Below are 16,102 nucleotides of genomic sequence, written 5' to 3' on the forward strand. Positions count from 1 at the left end.
CTTGCCTCCCAGTTTCCTCTGCCTGGTGCACACCTGGGTGCAATCAGCACTCGGGGACAGAGGGGGGGGATAAGAGGGGCGGAGAGTGCGCACGCACACACACACACACACACACACACACACACACACACACACACACACACCTTCTCCAAGCAGGGTTCGTTCCTCCACACACAGTTAGGTGCGGTGGGGTTTTGTTATTTTAGTTTGTTATTTTGGGCTGGAGATTACCGGTAGCACCGGTCACGTTATTTGTTACAGCAAAACTAAGTACAGGTGGTTTTCCGCACTGCGGTAAAAAGATGATACTGGTTACACATTCTTACCGATAAGGGAGAGGATCCCGGTAAACGTGGGATCAGACAGAGTCGTTGCAGGCACGGTGCGAGAGATAGCAGGAAATGATTGAGACTTATTTTGTCGTGTTTCTGGGAAAATGCAGCTGAACTCTGGGATGTCAGACAGCAGGTTGACAACACACTTATGCTGGCACATTGTCCCGGGACGTCCACACACAGATGGCCCTTAAAAACCAGCAGAATATGGTCAGTCCAGAGGAATCAGTGATGGTGAGGTGGCTGTAATCTGTTTATTTACCACACTTTTCATGAAGTGTGTGCCTAACACAAAAATTAAAAAACAATCATGAAGCCAGTGCAGAAATTGCTGTTGTGTCGTACCATTTGGCTGAAGAACAGGCTGAGAGATGACCACACTGCCTGGCGAGGTAATATTTGTCAGCAGTACTTGAAGTTGGCGGCCATTGTGCTTGTTTGCTCGGCAGATGGAGCGTGTAACTTCTTCACTCCAATACACAAAACCCTGAATCAAAACAGAGAGACACTTAGCAGCAATCGCTTCACTATAAAACAGGAGAAATGGTTTTCATTATAAGTTGGGTTGAGTTAAGGACAGTAACCAGTTATGTTTATATTCAGTGTTTCTCAACAAATGCTGTCTGTCCTTGAGGCCCAACAAATGTGCTGAATCAGTTTCCTTCCTCAGTAAAGTAAGGAAACCTCAATTTCCTCAAATTTATTTGTTTTATATTAAATGTCTAATTAAAGTGAAGCACTTTGTGACATTGTGTTATTTGATTCATTTTCTATATATTTTACCTTCTCCAACTGTCAACCAGTGGAATAGCGTGAAACCAAGGGACATTACATGGCCAGTCTTTGAGGTGAATGCATTTCATTTCCCACCGCAGTGGCCAGTCTGAGATGCAGGTGTAGCTCGCAGCTCGTTGTTCCAGCCACTCATGTGACCATATTAAATGTTTCTAGTAGAAGACAAGGCGGAAACGCCATCATCAAAACCTTGCACCATAGTGCCACTAGTGGTCAAGAATGCCACTGTTATGTTAGTAAAAACAAAATCTCTTTCCTCGTCAGAAACATTAGAGAAGAAAAAAAAAAAAATTAGGAGAAAAAAACCTCCCCCCAAAAAAACCCAGAAAAGTTATTGGAAAATTAAGTTAAAAATATTGCTGTGTCAATAGTATGGAAGCGGATATGAGATTCAAATATTAAATATATGAAACTCAAAATTTCTTTCCCTTCCATTCTTGTGAACGTGATCTCAGTAAGGCCTTTAGGGAATTTCTGCGAATTTGGTACAAACATTTACTTCGACTCAAGGATGAACTAATTAGAATTAAGTGGTCAAAGGTCAAAGGTCAAAGATTTAGAGAGATTAAATATAAAGGAAATGAGGGGAACTCACTCCTCACTTTGTTCTGCATTAGGATTAGTGGCACAGAGTACACATATATGTATATATACAGGTTTCAAATCAGACTACAGTAGCACTTAAAATGGCGATATACCACCTTTTGTCATTTCGAGTTTTGTAATTTCTTCTGTGTGAGTTTAGTAGAGGGAGATGTTGTCCAAGCCTGAGTGTCATTATAGTTGCTGAGGTCTTTGCTTTGTTACTTTTATTCTACCACATTCACCCATTTTTTTCCAGCTCATGGGTGGCAAAAGACTGTGCCAGTATGCACTAGGTGAAAGGCATGAGTACACCACTCAACCTCCATTCCAACACGGGGCTGTAATGTTGTTTTACCTCAAACACAGCCAGTCCCAAGGGACGATCCAGATAGCCGTTAGACTCGACCACTGTTTTACGTTCCCGGCCTTCTAGATTTACTCTGGAGATGCTTCTCATTCCCTGATCAACCCAGTACAGCAGCTGGCGAGGTACATCTAGAGAAAAACACATGGACACATTAATGGGCACAATAAACTGTAGTACTGAAGGACTTATTCAAATACACTCAACTTACCTGTGATGGCAGTCAGCCCTCAGAGCATGAATACATTCATAATGTTCTTGTTTTAAAGGGAAAGCTAGGATTGTCCCCATCAACTTTGATAGATTTGACAACAAACGTAAGAAAAATACAGATTTTAAAACCTTCTGCAAGTTCCACAGAGATTCAAAACTTTCTGTAGCATATATCAGAACATACCCAGAGAGAGGGCAACAGGGTGGCGTATCAAGGAGGTGACCAGAGTAATCCTGTCCCGGCCGTCCAAGCTGGCTCTCTCAATCTTTGGGAAGCTGCCACATTGAGCCCAAAAAAGCAACCTGAGAAAACAAATGCAGCTAATGCAAAATCCTGCTGAGTTATGTGATAAGATTCTTGTTTTTTTTTTTTCCTCATTGTTCCTCATTAGCTTATATTTATTGCATCTGTCTTTTTTGTGCATTTTTCTGAAACAGTGTATTAAAAGCCAGACAAGAAAGTTATTACAAAGTTATTCACAATGTTCTATTTCTCCATGTTGGCAAACAAATAGTGCTTTAACAAAGAAAAAGAAAAGAAACAAGAATAAAATGAATAAGCTAAGCTACTTGCTGGACCTAATTGTATTTGAGGGGAGAACCAAAAGGCTGGTAATATATGAACCAAAAATCCAGATCTCTCACTCTTAACACTGACTCACGAGATGCATGAACGGCACTTTAAACACAGCTATCTTTCATGTGCAGCTGCTGTTAACTGTTCCTCTCCCATAAATAAAAAGTCTTGTGGTTACCCTCCTAACTCGTGTTGTTAGCTCAGAAACACCTTGTCAAAAGCCTTTAAAACAAATATCTGTAATTTAAAGAGTGTGTAATCACAGCTAAAGCTTTTAATAATCCTGCTGACTTGCTTTGAACATCACTTAACTTCCCTGATGACGTGGTTTACTATTAATTAAAATAAAATGTAAATTCCTGTGCCGTCCTACCCCTGGAGAGGATCCACAGCCACTGCAGAAGGTTTGTCCAGCCCTGTGATGAGCTGACGCTGTGCAGAACCGTCCAGCAGGCCGACATTAACAGAACCACTCTCCATGCTGGTCCAGTACAGGAGCTGGTGGATCCAGTCCACAGCCAGGGCGGACACTGAACCTTTAACTTTCAGCACTAGCATGGCATCCTTTCCATCCATGGAGACCCTGAGAAACAAACACGGATAAAAAGATATAGCATCAGGTTCATTCACCGCTTCCCATCATGATTGAAAATTTAAAACTAAAATGCAACCAAAGAACTATGATCAATAGGCATAACGCTAGGGATGGTGATGTCGGACGATCCACCACTTTGGTCGAGACTAAAATACCTCATGATTTACTGGATGCATAGTCATGAAATTTGTACAGATATTCTGTGGTGATCAACTTACCTTTCGTCTAGCGCCACGAATAGGTTGACATTTTTTGTTTTCAGTGAAATATCTCAAAAACCATTGGATAGATTGCCATGACATTTGGTAGACAGATTGGTGTCATCTTTGGTATGAATTGTAATAAGTTTGGCGATCGCCTCATCAAGTCAAAATTTCACTCCCTCGCTTTATCTTATAACCAAATACCAGCCAGACTAATTTCATTCCCATCCTCCAAAGTGTTTAGTGCTAGCTAGCAAGCGGTGGCATGCTAACATGCTAAACTAAGATAGTGAACATGGTAAACATTACACCTGCTAAACATCAGCATGCAGGCATTGTCATCGGGGGCATGTTGGCATACTGATGTTGGCATTTATTCAAGCCTCACAGCACTGGATGGCTGTAGCCTTTATCTCCATCTATAGTGTAGGAAAGGATCAGAGGCATCTATCTATTTACAAATGTTTTTGTTTCAATTAATTGATTATCTTTTATTTTGGACAAAAAGGAGTTTGTGCACTAAAATCTAACAGGATCCCTTTTCTTCAATTTACCAGCCTCTATGTTCCGCACAGGGATTAAACTACACTGATGCAAAGCAAAATGCCTTTTAAAATAAATAAATAAATAAATAAGACTACACGTATGTTACATTTTTTTACGTTGTGTACTTACATTATCCCAACTGGGGGAAACCTGTGATTTTAATCAGGGTAACGATCCGTTTCATTTGTTTTTTTTTAGTTTTATATTTAACATTTTAACCGAATGAATGATTTTAGTTATCGGACATCTGGATCTTAAGTTATCAGAGGCAGGCAAATGTTAGGCAGCTCAGCTCCTATTCGCTCTGAGACATCCTGTGTCTGCCGAAGTGTGTTGACAAATCACAGATTTTTAAAGTGAAACTGCTTTTTTCATTGTTTTTACTGGTTTTAATCCCCTGGTCCGTTTGTTATGGGAGGATCTCTGTGGATAATTCGGCTGCCAGTAATAACCTCCTGGACATCTGATTCATAAGTTACAGTTGTGACCAAAATTATTAGCCCCCCTTATGAAATTAGACAAAACTCTTGATTTCTCCATGGAAATGGCCATTAACAACACTTGTTTGTTATTTTAGAAACAAATACACTACAAAGACAAAAGTTGACAAGTTTGATTAGGATATCTTATTGATACAATGAGTTGAAACAAAAAAGGGCAAAAATGAGAAATCCAAAATTATTAGCCCCCTGGCCATTAATAGTCAATAGTGTACCCTTTCTGAGCCACAACTGACAACAACCACTTAGAGTAGTTCTTTACCAGGTTGGCACAGGTCTCCTGAGGGATTTTGGCCCATTCTTCCATTGCAAATTGTTCCAGCTGGTCCAAATTGCATGGTTTCCGAGCATGGACATTGACTTTGAGCACCTTACACAGGTTCTCAATAGGATTGAGGTCTGGGCTCTGTGCGGGCCACTCCAGGACCTTGGTTTTGGTATCCTTGAGGAATTGTTGGACCAATTTCGATGTGTGCTTTGGGTCATTGTCTTGTTGGAAGACCCAGCGACGACCTAAGGATAGACTACGAGCTGATTTCTGCATATTATCCCTCAAAATGTCAACATAATTTTCTTTTTTCAAGATGCCATGCACCCAAACAAGGCTCCCTGTGCCTGAGGCTGCAAAACAGCCCCACAGCATGATGCTCCCACCACCATGTTTAACTGTGGGAACTGTGTTCTTAGGGTTCAAGGCCTCTCCCTTTCTTCACCAAACATAAGCAACATCCATGTGCCCAAAAAATTCCAGTTTAGTCTCATCAGACTTCCAAAACTCATCTTTACCTTTCAAATGTTCACGGGCAAACCTCAGTCTGGCTTTGATGTGCCGCTCTTTGTGTAAAGGGGTTCTTCTTGGACGATGGCCATGAAGCCCACCACGATGGAGAGCCCTCACTACTGTGCTCCTTTAAACATCAACTCCAGAAGAGGCCAGGTCAGCAACAATCATCTTGGCAGATGTCCAGGGATTCTTGCTGACATCTCTGACAATTTTCCTCTCCAGAGTTTTTGGAATCTTGCACTTACGACCACGTCCAGGTTTGTTTCTTACAGAATTTGTCTCCTTGTACTTGGCAATGATGCAACGTACAGTGGTTCTAGACACTGTGAAACGCTTGGAAATGGCAGTGTAGCCTTCCCCCTTATCATGAGCCTCCACTATCTTCTTTCTGAGCTCAAGACCGATTTCCTTTGGCATTGGCATGGTGAGCAAAAGTAGTCCCTCTCAATAATGTGTTCAAGTGCCCTGTTCCTTGGAGTCCTTTTATGCTGATTGAATGTCCAGGTGTAGTTAAGAAGCCAATTGACTGCACAGGTGTGGTTTGGAAGCTGATTGGTTAATTAGGTGTGTTTTTGAAGGCAAGAATTCACATGGGGGGAAATATTACTGACCTCCTGATCATGGGGGCTAATATTTTTGACATCCCCATTTTTCTCTATATTTGATATAAAGCAAGCCTAAAATGTTTTTTATATAACAAAATGTACCAAAACTTACTAAAAAGCACTGGTGAATGTTTGATTATATTGAGTTTTATCAATGCTGCAAACATTGGGAAGAATTTTAGGAAAATGTTCCATAATTCCTGGGGGGCTAATAATTTTGGTCACAACTGTATCAGAGAAACAGGGGGTTACATACCACAATCCACCCTGTAAATTATTATCTCTGGTGAACTAGTGAACTATCTTGCTTACTCTGCTGCCACAGCTAACCAAACACAGATAAGTGTTGAAAATGGATGGGTAGGTGGTTTATCAGTTGGTTTGCTTTGGGATCACAGATTGTGTTTTTGACCTCCCCCCGAGCATCCCTTCGGGTGTAGTAAATGAAGAGGTGTTTGGTGGAAGCAGCAGCTACAGTTCCACTCTGGTACCTGTATATGGAGCCTCGTCCTTTCTGGGCCCAGTACAGTGTGCTGTTTGAGATCAAGGCTGCCACAGGCCCCGGTCCTGGTAAATGTGGGGCCAGTTCCCTGTGCTCTGTACCAGGGATGCTGCTCCGTTGCATTCCTTTAGAAGAGGTGAAAACCAGCTGAGCCTCATCTCCTGAAAGCATATAAAGAAATCACAATAAGAATGAAGTTTCTCAAAGTTGCCATTTCTCTCTCTGCTGATTCTGGTGAAAATATCTGGAGGTATTTTAAACTTAATACTGTGACGTTATCTATTGAAGTGTGCAAAATGCTAGGTTCAAGTTTTGTCATCTGTAGCAAAACTCAAGTATCATAGTTAGTTATAGTAGATAGTTCAACAACAACCAACCACGTCACACAACAGCACATCACAATGGAAATAATGGGCTCCTGAGGATTATGTGGGGCTTGTTCAATAAGTACGTCTCTGGTGAACTGATCCCCGTCACCTAATACGTTTGTACAGCCGTACTTACTTTTACAATGTAAATAAGTCAAAGGCGGAACCAGTTCGAGTGTCACACAATAGCAGACTGAGGGTACTCACCAAACATTAGGGCAGACACACATACACAACCTCAATGTGTTTAGTGAAAATCCTGTAATATGGCTCACTGTATTTTTCCACTAACTTTTCTTTCCATTTCCACTTCCACTGGGACCACTTAGACTCAGCTCAGACTTACTGTTTTTTGTTTAAGGTGGGGTTAAAATATATTTTATTATTACATTAAATCTGGTACATGGTTAAAATACATTATTTTTGGGAACTCCTTCAAGAGTGTTGGAAAAAACCATTCCAGGTGACCACCTCATAAAACTATTCAAAGAATGCCAAGAGTGTCCAAAGCTGTCATCATAGCACAAAGGGGGTTACTTTGGGGAATCTAAAACGTTTGCTTTGTTTACACTTTCCTGTTTACTACGTAATCATTCTAAAATGTAGAAAATACTACCACTAGAGAAAATTTTTTAAATTTAATTAAAGGAGGTCCAAACTTGGACTTGTACTGTATTTCTGGTCAAGCAGGCGAAAAGGAAGGAAGGAAGGAAACAAGTTTGAAAGAAAGCAAGAAAGAACTTGTTTATTTAACTTGTTATGCATGTCTTCTTCCCTGAAATAAAGAATGAACTGAGATGCTACATCACACCGCAAATGCCCATATTTAAATTTAGTTAGTTATCTAGTAAGTAATTCCATAGTGCAACTAGATATGTGAGGATCTGCCTGTTTATGCTGAGCAAGTGAGACTTTTTTCCCATGCTGGAGAAAGTAGAGACAAACGGCTCAATCAGTCACACTGAGGAGGGGATGAGTGATGAAAAACTCACTGCTGCTTGGCAGATTTGTATGAACTATTTAGAATTTGCACAGTGTTTCCTGGTGGGTTTGTCATTAACATAAAGTTTGCACAGAAGGTAAATGTTTTTGCTACAAGGAAGAAAGGCCTGGGATCAAACATCAAAGCATGAAAGAATCTTAAACCTTCATGCTGCCAGTGGCTAGTTACCAGTTATACACACCATTTATTTCTCACCTTTGGCCTTGCACTCTCTGGTTGTTGGATTCATGGTGTAGCCCTCAAGGCAGTCGCAGGTGAGGCTGCCGTTCATGTGAACACACAGCTGATCACACACATCTGTTTCCAGGCACATGTCGACATCTACATGGAAGAGCGAATACTTGAAAACGAGACTGTGTTAAAAATACATGGAAGCCCAGCTATCATTACTTCATAGCTCGTATACTTTCACGTTATGATACAAATACTATGTAACAGAAAAATGAACCCACCCTTAAAAAAAAAAAATAATAATAATAACACAATAACCCTCCCTTTCATAAATGTATTGTGTTTTGGGTCAGGACAAATCTTTATAACTGGTGATGTAAAACTCCAACAAGCTGCCACTCACCCTCACACTGGCTGTCCATGACCAGCCTCATGTTGTCAGGACAGAGACAGAGGAAACCCATTGGCTGGTCCACGCACTCGTGAGAACAGCCTCCATTATTGACCTGGCACAGGTTCTGATCTGCAGGAGCAAACGCTACATCATCAGTGGTGTACCCTGATGTTTGTTAGTGTGATAAAAGGTTAAGCTTCTTTGTTCATGTTCACGTCTACACAATGTTTGAGTTGCAAACATGATGCGCCAAATGACAGATAGTGTTCATATGAGTTTGAGGATTATTTCACTGTGACAGTAAACAATCATATCGGGGAAGACAGCAAGCACATCTGTTGTTGATAATGCAGCTCATGATGCAACACATTTTTTCTTGATGATATTCATGTCACATTCATGTTCATAGAAAAAGTGAAAAAATTTGACCTGCTGGTGACATTAGAAGAAAGGTCAAAGGGTCACCAAGTCCATAGGACTATTGTCTATACCTTATTTCATAGAAATCTCTGCTGAGATATTACAGCCTGGATGAAATGGGGGACTGACCAACATCAGTTTCCCTAGAGCCACGACAATAGCACAACTAAAAAGTATCCACACAAATGTTTAGGTGTTGAGGTTCTTGACTTGGGAAACAACAGCTGAGGAAACAATAGCACAACACTCTCTAGGTAGAGTCCCGGTTCTTCTTCCATTTAAGATTTACAGAGGTCACTGAGCTCTGGGAACCTTCAATGCAGCAGAATTTTTCCACATCCTTCCCCCGCCTGCGCCTCGACACAATCCTGTCTCTCAGCTCTGGAAGCAGTTCCTTCCTCCTCATGGCTTGGTTTTTGTGCTGATACGCACTGTCAGCTGTGAGACCTTATATGGACATAAATATATATATATATATATTTATGTCTATATAAGATAAGATATCCTTGACTACCAGTTAAGACTTTAGCTGTTATAACTCACTTTAAATAACAATATTCTCTCCACCAACAGGAAATTTATGACACTCCCCATCAAGTTCATAAAGATTTACGTGTGATTTTGCTGCATTCCTGCAGGTTACCGTTAGAGGACACAGGATTAGCTTATGACCCTGTTACCCATACAAAATAGAGGAGCATGAGGAGTAGCATCTATCAAGATGATCAGAGTCTTTCTGTATTTCTGTGTGGTATAAATTAGTGCTATACTGCCCTCCGCTGGCTATTCTTTATGTGGAAAACTGAATGTTAGACCCATGCGTGTTGGTTGAGCATCTCATTCAAAACCATAGACAGTATTTTTTCTGCTTTAACAGCTTCCACTCGATTTCAGAACCTGGCTGCAGGAACTCGCTCCCATTCAAGCACCTGATCATAAAGGCATCAGTAAGCTTCAACTGAAGAGCTTGTCAAATAGTTGAACAGCGTCTGAAAACTTCCTCCACCACACTTTTCCAAAGTCACAATTGGAAGGGCTATATTTAGCAATTTTTGTAACTCTTCAACTGCGCGCAGCAACTGGCCAGCTGTGTCGAGCGAGAGGTTAATCAGGGTCTCAACTTCTCCCTCTCAAGCTCTCCTTGTCCATTTTCCACACAGTCATTTTGTGTGTGTGTGCAGTACAATGAAATGATGTACTCTTAAGAAGTATGCTCCTTTATTCTTATTTGAACAATTATCGTGTCTCGCTGCCAGGTGATGGCAGACTTGTCAGTTCACCGTCAAGTGTGGGTGGCTTTTATGAGCAGCTATACACTAACACTTGCCTTTTCAGGCGCGATCCACTTGCACTTCGTATAAACTACCTAGTTTTGAGAAAGTGCCTGCTTTTAGTTAGGTCAGACACTGATGCTGTAAGACCTGGCTCAAAGGTGCTGAACGGGGTTGAGGTCAGCGTTCTGTGCAAAGCAAACTGGGAAAACCATTTCTTTATGGACTTGTGGGCTTTCTGCATGGGGGCTATGTCATGTTGAAACAGGAAAGGGGGTTTCCCAAAGTGTTGCCTTGGAAGAAGTTGGAAGAACACTGTTGTCTAAAATGTTAATTTTAATGTTGTATGTATGCTGTACTATTAAGACTTCTTGTAATTTGGATCTATGAGGTGCTAGAGCAGGTTGGATGTTAATCATAGGGTCGCTGGTTCTATTCCTGACAGTACATATATTGAAGGGTCCTTGAGCCACTGAACCTCAAATTCCTCCAAACGTAGGTGGGAGAAATATCGGTTGGATCCTTTATTCTTATTCCAAAAATGTAAACTGCTTTGGATTAAAGCATCTGCCGAATGAATGTAACATAATAGCTGGTGGTGGCAGAAGTTAGAGACTTGTTCTTATGCTACATTTCTTTGGGTTTTGGCAAAGTCAACATTTTTCCAAGTACAAACAGGAGAATCGCATCACTTACACAGTCTACAGTCGTCCTCATCGCTGCCATCAGAGCAGTCCGGTGAGTGGTCACACCTCCAGGCCTGGCTGATGCACTGGCCATTTCCACACTGAAACTCTGAAGCTGCACATTTGGGAGATGTTTGGGGGCGAGGTTGCGTCAACCCACACAATTCCTGGCTCTCATCCCACCCGTCCTTGCAGTCTGTCCGTCCATCACACAGCTTATGTCTGGGCAGACAAATGTCAGACAACCCGCAGGAGAAGAAGGGGGGGGGGCAGTTCTGGCAGGAATCCTCGTCGCTCCCGTCACCACAGTCATCTACGCCGTTGCATAGGAAACGTTTAGAGATGCACCGTCTGCTGCGGCATGCAAATTCATCTTTCTTACACCTCGCGTGACCTGTGAAGAGTGAGAGTTACAGCAATGAGTCCTAAAAGGCTTCACTACCAATACAGTCTGAATGACTTTGTGTGTTTACAGTTGGTGACATAGTAGCTTTTTTCAGATAACTAACATTAGCAGAAACATTAGGGTATCCCACATCCTGGGATAAAAACAGTTTATTCATCTGATTTCTAGTCTGTTTATGCAGAGAAAGCAACAAAAATTAACAAGCGAATGTATTTTCTGAAGAAAGTGTGTGTGAGTGCTGGGACATGCTGCAGCAGCTACTGCTTACTGGAGATTCAACTCTGAAGCTTCTGTTTATGAAACTGCAGTGCAAGCCACCAAGCCAACACAACTCCTGGAAGAAGCCATTTCACTTTTGTTAAGGAGCAGTGTAATTGCCCATAAACTAAAAGACGTGAAATCAGACACTTGTGCCCAGTCGGTCGACTTGTATTATCTGAGCAGAGATGCCAGGATCATGTGTTTGCCTTCGCCAGGCACTGAACTCCAACCTGCTGTTTACTAGACTGCAGTGCAAACACTGACCCATGACAGCTCTTTTAAACAAATGTAATTGTTACTAATTGTACATAAACAGAACTTTGTCTGTCTCTGTCGGAGCAGCAGGCTCTGAAGGCTGCGTGGGTTTGAGCCTAGTTGAAACATTCCTCTCATAGACATCCATTATAAAAATCATGTTTTTCAAAAATGAACAAAATCCCTGTTGTATGCCAAAAACACAAAACTGTATTGGACTGTGTTCAACTGTTCTGTGACTGAGGACAGATCATTTCCTCTTTCTTTTATTCATTTGCTCTTTTCCCACTGAGCTCCAGTGTAAGCACAGTCCACTGCTGCTGAGTCCTGCACTTCTGAAGAGAAGAAAGTAAATCTTGTTCACTTTCTGCATTTTCCTGGCAGACAGTCAGACCAGGGAATTTCAGGTCTAAGTCTCACGTCCCTACCGTCTGAGCAACACTGCCAATATTCATACCTGCAGCCTCTTACATCAGCAATGTTTATTTTCATCCCACAAATCACAGTAAATCCTTTTAGAAATTTTTCTCCTGCAGGGTTTTTCTGCTCTGCAGAAAGGTTATGCTGATCACTAAATCCTTCTGGAATTCTATATCGAAGTCGCTAATGACTTCAACTGGATTATAAAACAAAACTCTACAATGGCACTTTTCCACACCTTGCAGAAAATGATAGGATATCTTTGTAGCACAGAAATTAAAAAAAAAAAAAAAATCACAAAGGATATACAAATATATAAGTATAAGTAGGCCAATATCCTGTTTTGCAAAAATTGTGGAATTGAGATAATTAAGATAAGATGAACATATGGCAAAATTTGTAATTCAAGACTTTCTTTCAAGTTTTAAAATAGAAAAACAATCCAGAAGAGCTGAACACAGCTCTGCCTTCAGGCTGATATAATCAGCTCCATTACACAATACTGTATGTTTAATAAGGCAATTGTAGGTAAAAGGGCATATGAACATATGAATTAGATATAGTGATTTTCTGAACCTGTTAGACTTTGACACCATTTGTTTTGTTATGATGCCATTGACGAGTCAGAACGGGGAAAATCCCACACAATCACCTTTGGTCTGTAGAGTCCACCGACTGTGGACTCTACAGACACAATGTTCTCTATAGCCCCAATAGCGCAGTGTGTGTTTATAGGTACAATATGTAACAATTGTAGGAATGGTGCTGAGCTTATGATAATGCATCTGCAGTTACTTCTGTTGTTAGAAGACTTCAGAGTCACATTTTCAGACTTGTCTGTGTCAGTTTTTGCTTTCATATGGCATCGCTCTCACCTGGGTGTCAGGAATGGGTGACTTCAGTCTTGTATTAACCCTTATCATGCCAAAACAATCCATCTATCCATCTATCCATCCATCTGCCGAACCCTCTCTATCGCTATCGACTGAAGAGGGAAATGCTGTAGTTACTTGAAAATTTCTTTCAATTAATGGATCATTTCAGTAATTATAGAGAAGCAGCATTAAGTGTTCTTTTAGTCATATATCTGGAACAGGTCTGCTCCAACTCTGTTTGTTTAAATTAAAATCACCGCTTTTCATGAAATGAAACTTGAATGACACTGCAATGTAATCTTTTTTAATGATTTACTTATTTTTAACTTCTGTTTCATTAGACTCTTTAAAATCATGTCTTTTATACTTTCCTGTTTGTTATTTTCTGGCTTAATGCCTTTTAATGTCTTAAATTGCTACAATTGCTACATGCTTAGTACATTATTTAAAGTGACAAAAAAATGCCAGTTTTGTTTTCATTTATGTGAGTGCAACTTAAAAAAAAAGAAAAAGGGAGCTTGTGAAACCCAAACCAAAGTGCATGTCTGTGTGTGTATGGAATGGAATCATGTTTTCAACATGGGACTCACTGCAGTGCTGCTCATCTGAACCATCCTTGCAGTCTGTGTGACTGTCACACAACTTCAGGCCCGAGATGCATGAACCATCGCTGCACCTGAACTCCAGCTGCTCATGGCAGGCGGGCAGAGAGTGGCCTGCGGAACCTGAAAGATGTGCAAACACACACTTCATTGTCAGTGTGCAGGATGTCGGTCGATAATCAAAGGCATCATATAAGACAATAAATTAATCATATAACAGGGCAAGAATGATAGCTTGAAAAAACATGACAACTCATTAAACTAAAGTCCTGGAAACCTGGAAAGACATTCAAAAGATTATCAATTATCATCAACAAAGTCTGATATGCATTTTATGAACTATTTGAATTGATTAACAAAAAAATGAGCATATGCCAAACAACAAAAATAAACAATCATATTGTTCAGTTGTTCAATTTCTTTTAAACATCATGTGTTGACATAAAGCCTCTAGGATAAGACTGAAGTTATTCAATTAATGGATAAAATATACCATTTCACAGCAGTTTTGCTCTCTTCACTTGTGTTCGATCACATCTTATGTCAGAAAAACACCAAAAACTGCAGAAAATTAATTTAATTGACCTTGAAATCTCCATTTTATTGGTGATTCTGTGTGAAGGCAGACTGTCCAGAATCATTTCACAGATTACCTGCTCAAAATGTGATTTTAATAATAACAATAATAAGCAAATTTGGAATCATTGGGCTTGGAGAACTACACTGAAAATGCACCGTGCACATACACTTACAAATGACTAAGTATTTTAATTAAATATGTAAATATTAAGTTTATATTTAAATACCCAAAATGCCCCAAAAGGTGACTTTAATTCAAACGCTTGCACAAGGAGTCTGATAACATCTGAAGAGTGGACCCTTTTTTAAATTTTATTTTACCATCTTTCCGGCTTTCTATTGGTAAATTTCGCACACATGCAGCAAAGAAGCAATGAAAACATAACAGGTCAAGAACCAAGTTCACTTCAGTTTGCACGGTAAACAGACTTCATTCAAAGTGAGGGGTGCTCTGCTCGACTGTAAACTCTCATTAAGTCCTTCCGCTTTCTCCAAATATCGGCGAACGCACCCAGATCGCTCTTCTCACACACATGCACAAGTCTTATCAGCATCTTACCCAGAATATAATGCCACGAAACGGAGACGACCAAAAGAAATAAACCTCCAAGGTGTCCCATGTTATATGTCCTCCACGGCTGCAAGCCCACGCGGCGCAGAAATATGACGCAAGAGTAGCTCCTGTCAACCACATGGACGTATTAATTATAGTAGGCTACATAACCATGTACAACCATGCAGTCAACCTGCAGATTTGTTAATGAAACATGACACCTTATTTATTTTCTACTGGAGACGTTTTTTTTAATTAATTAATTGAATTATTTTATTTACTTTTTTTTTTTTTAACAAACACAAAGATGCTAAATACGTTTAAATTAAGTGGTTTCCGGGTGTAACCTGTTCTCTACAGGTCTAAAATATTAACATTCTGTCGATTAAAACTGGATATTTTCTAGTCTGGTACTAAATATTACAGACTACATCATATTATAGGCTGCTCTACATTAAGTGCTCACCTTTAAGTGTGTATCTTCTGTCATCAAACAGCTCATCGGTGTATTCACATGTCCTGCACACACCTACCCAGGTGTTTCCAGTCAAGTTTGCTGATTGGACCCCCTCGCAGTTTGAAGCTGAACTTTGCTTCTGGTTCAATCCCAGCTCCCCTCGCCCCCTCAGGCCTCAAGCGTTCAGATGGTATAAAGAAAGAATGGGACAGCACTTTGTGACACTTTACGTTGATGACGCCAAAACATGTTCCGTAGAATTGTGGGTTTTGGACTTTGTTTATAATTCATCGTTGTGCCATGATAGGACAAACAGCTACACACAGTTCTGGTTACGAATCATCAGTCAGATATGTGTTTATATTTACATGTAAACTTCATTTTTAGTTTGGGTTCGTTCCTTTCGTGATCGTTTATTTGCGTTTCTTCTTGTATCTTCTTTATTCCGTTTTATCGTTTTTAAGCCCTGTAACCATGGTAACCCCGTGTTTAACTTCGCAACGCTCGGAACTATGGGTAATTCCCTTAGTAAAGTCTCCAGGAGTTACGTTAAGTGTTCATAAACGGCCCAAAATGTCGACGAGAGAGGCCGATACACCTGCTGATTTTACAGTGGAACAGCTATAAGGACTCTCTAGGACTTAATGGGAACAGGCGTCAAAGTCTGAAGGTGGACACTGGGGTTTGGCCAATGTCACTATGCCCCATGTTCACAAGAATTACATTCATCTGACAGCTTATGAAATACATATAGTTCATCTGCTAAGTCATTCCTGC

General features: G+C 40.5%; 1 protein-coding gene across 1 annotated transcript in view; it reads right to left on the reverse strand.

Moving 5' to 3' along the window:
* Positions 1-15,471, reverse strand: part of LOC111670017 (low-density lipoprotein receptor-related protein 8-like) — a 20,699-nt gene extending 5,228 nt beyond the window's left edge. The window contains exons 1-12 of the mRNA XM_023426553.2: positions 15,335-15,471; positions 14,875-14,996; positions 13,725-13,859; positions 10,928-11,311; positions 8,550-8,669; positions 8,171-8,296; positions 6,594-6,765; positions 3,243-3,452; positions 2,477-2,595; positions 2,071-2,210; positions 681-822; positions 327-524 (exon numbers count right to left, since the gene is read on the reverse strand). Of these exons, the coding sequence (XP_023282321.1) occupies positions 327-524; positions 681-822; positions 2,071-2,210; positions 2,477-2,595; positions 3,243-3,452; positions 6,594-6,765; positions 8,171-8,296; positions 8,550-8,669; positions 10,928-11,311; positions 13,725-13,859; positions 14,875-14,935 (1,807 nt within the window). The 5' untranslated portion in view covers positions 14,936-14,996; positions 15,335-15,471. The remainder of the gene's footprint in view (positions 1-326; positions 525-680; positions 823-2,070; positions 2,211-2,476; positions 2,596-3,242; positions 3,453-6,593; positions 6,766-8,170; positions 8,297-8,549; positions 8,670-10,927; positions 11,312-13,724; positions 13,860-14,874; positions 14,997-15,334) is intronic.
* Positions 15,472-16,102: the final 631 nt, after the last annotated feature.

This window comes from Seriola lalandi, unplaced genomic scaffold, assembly GCF_002814215.2.
Source record: "Seriola lalandi dorsalis isolate HSWRI2012SDOR001 ecotype SW California unplaced genomic scaffold, Sedor1 jcf7180002054829, whole genome shotgun sequence".
Lineage (NCBI taxonomy): Eukaryota > Metazoa > Chordata > Actinopteri > Carangiformes > Carangidae > Seriola > Seriola lalandi.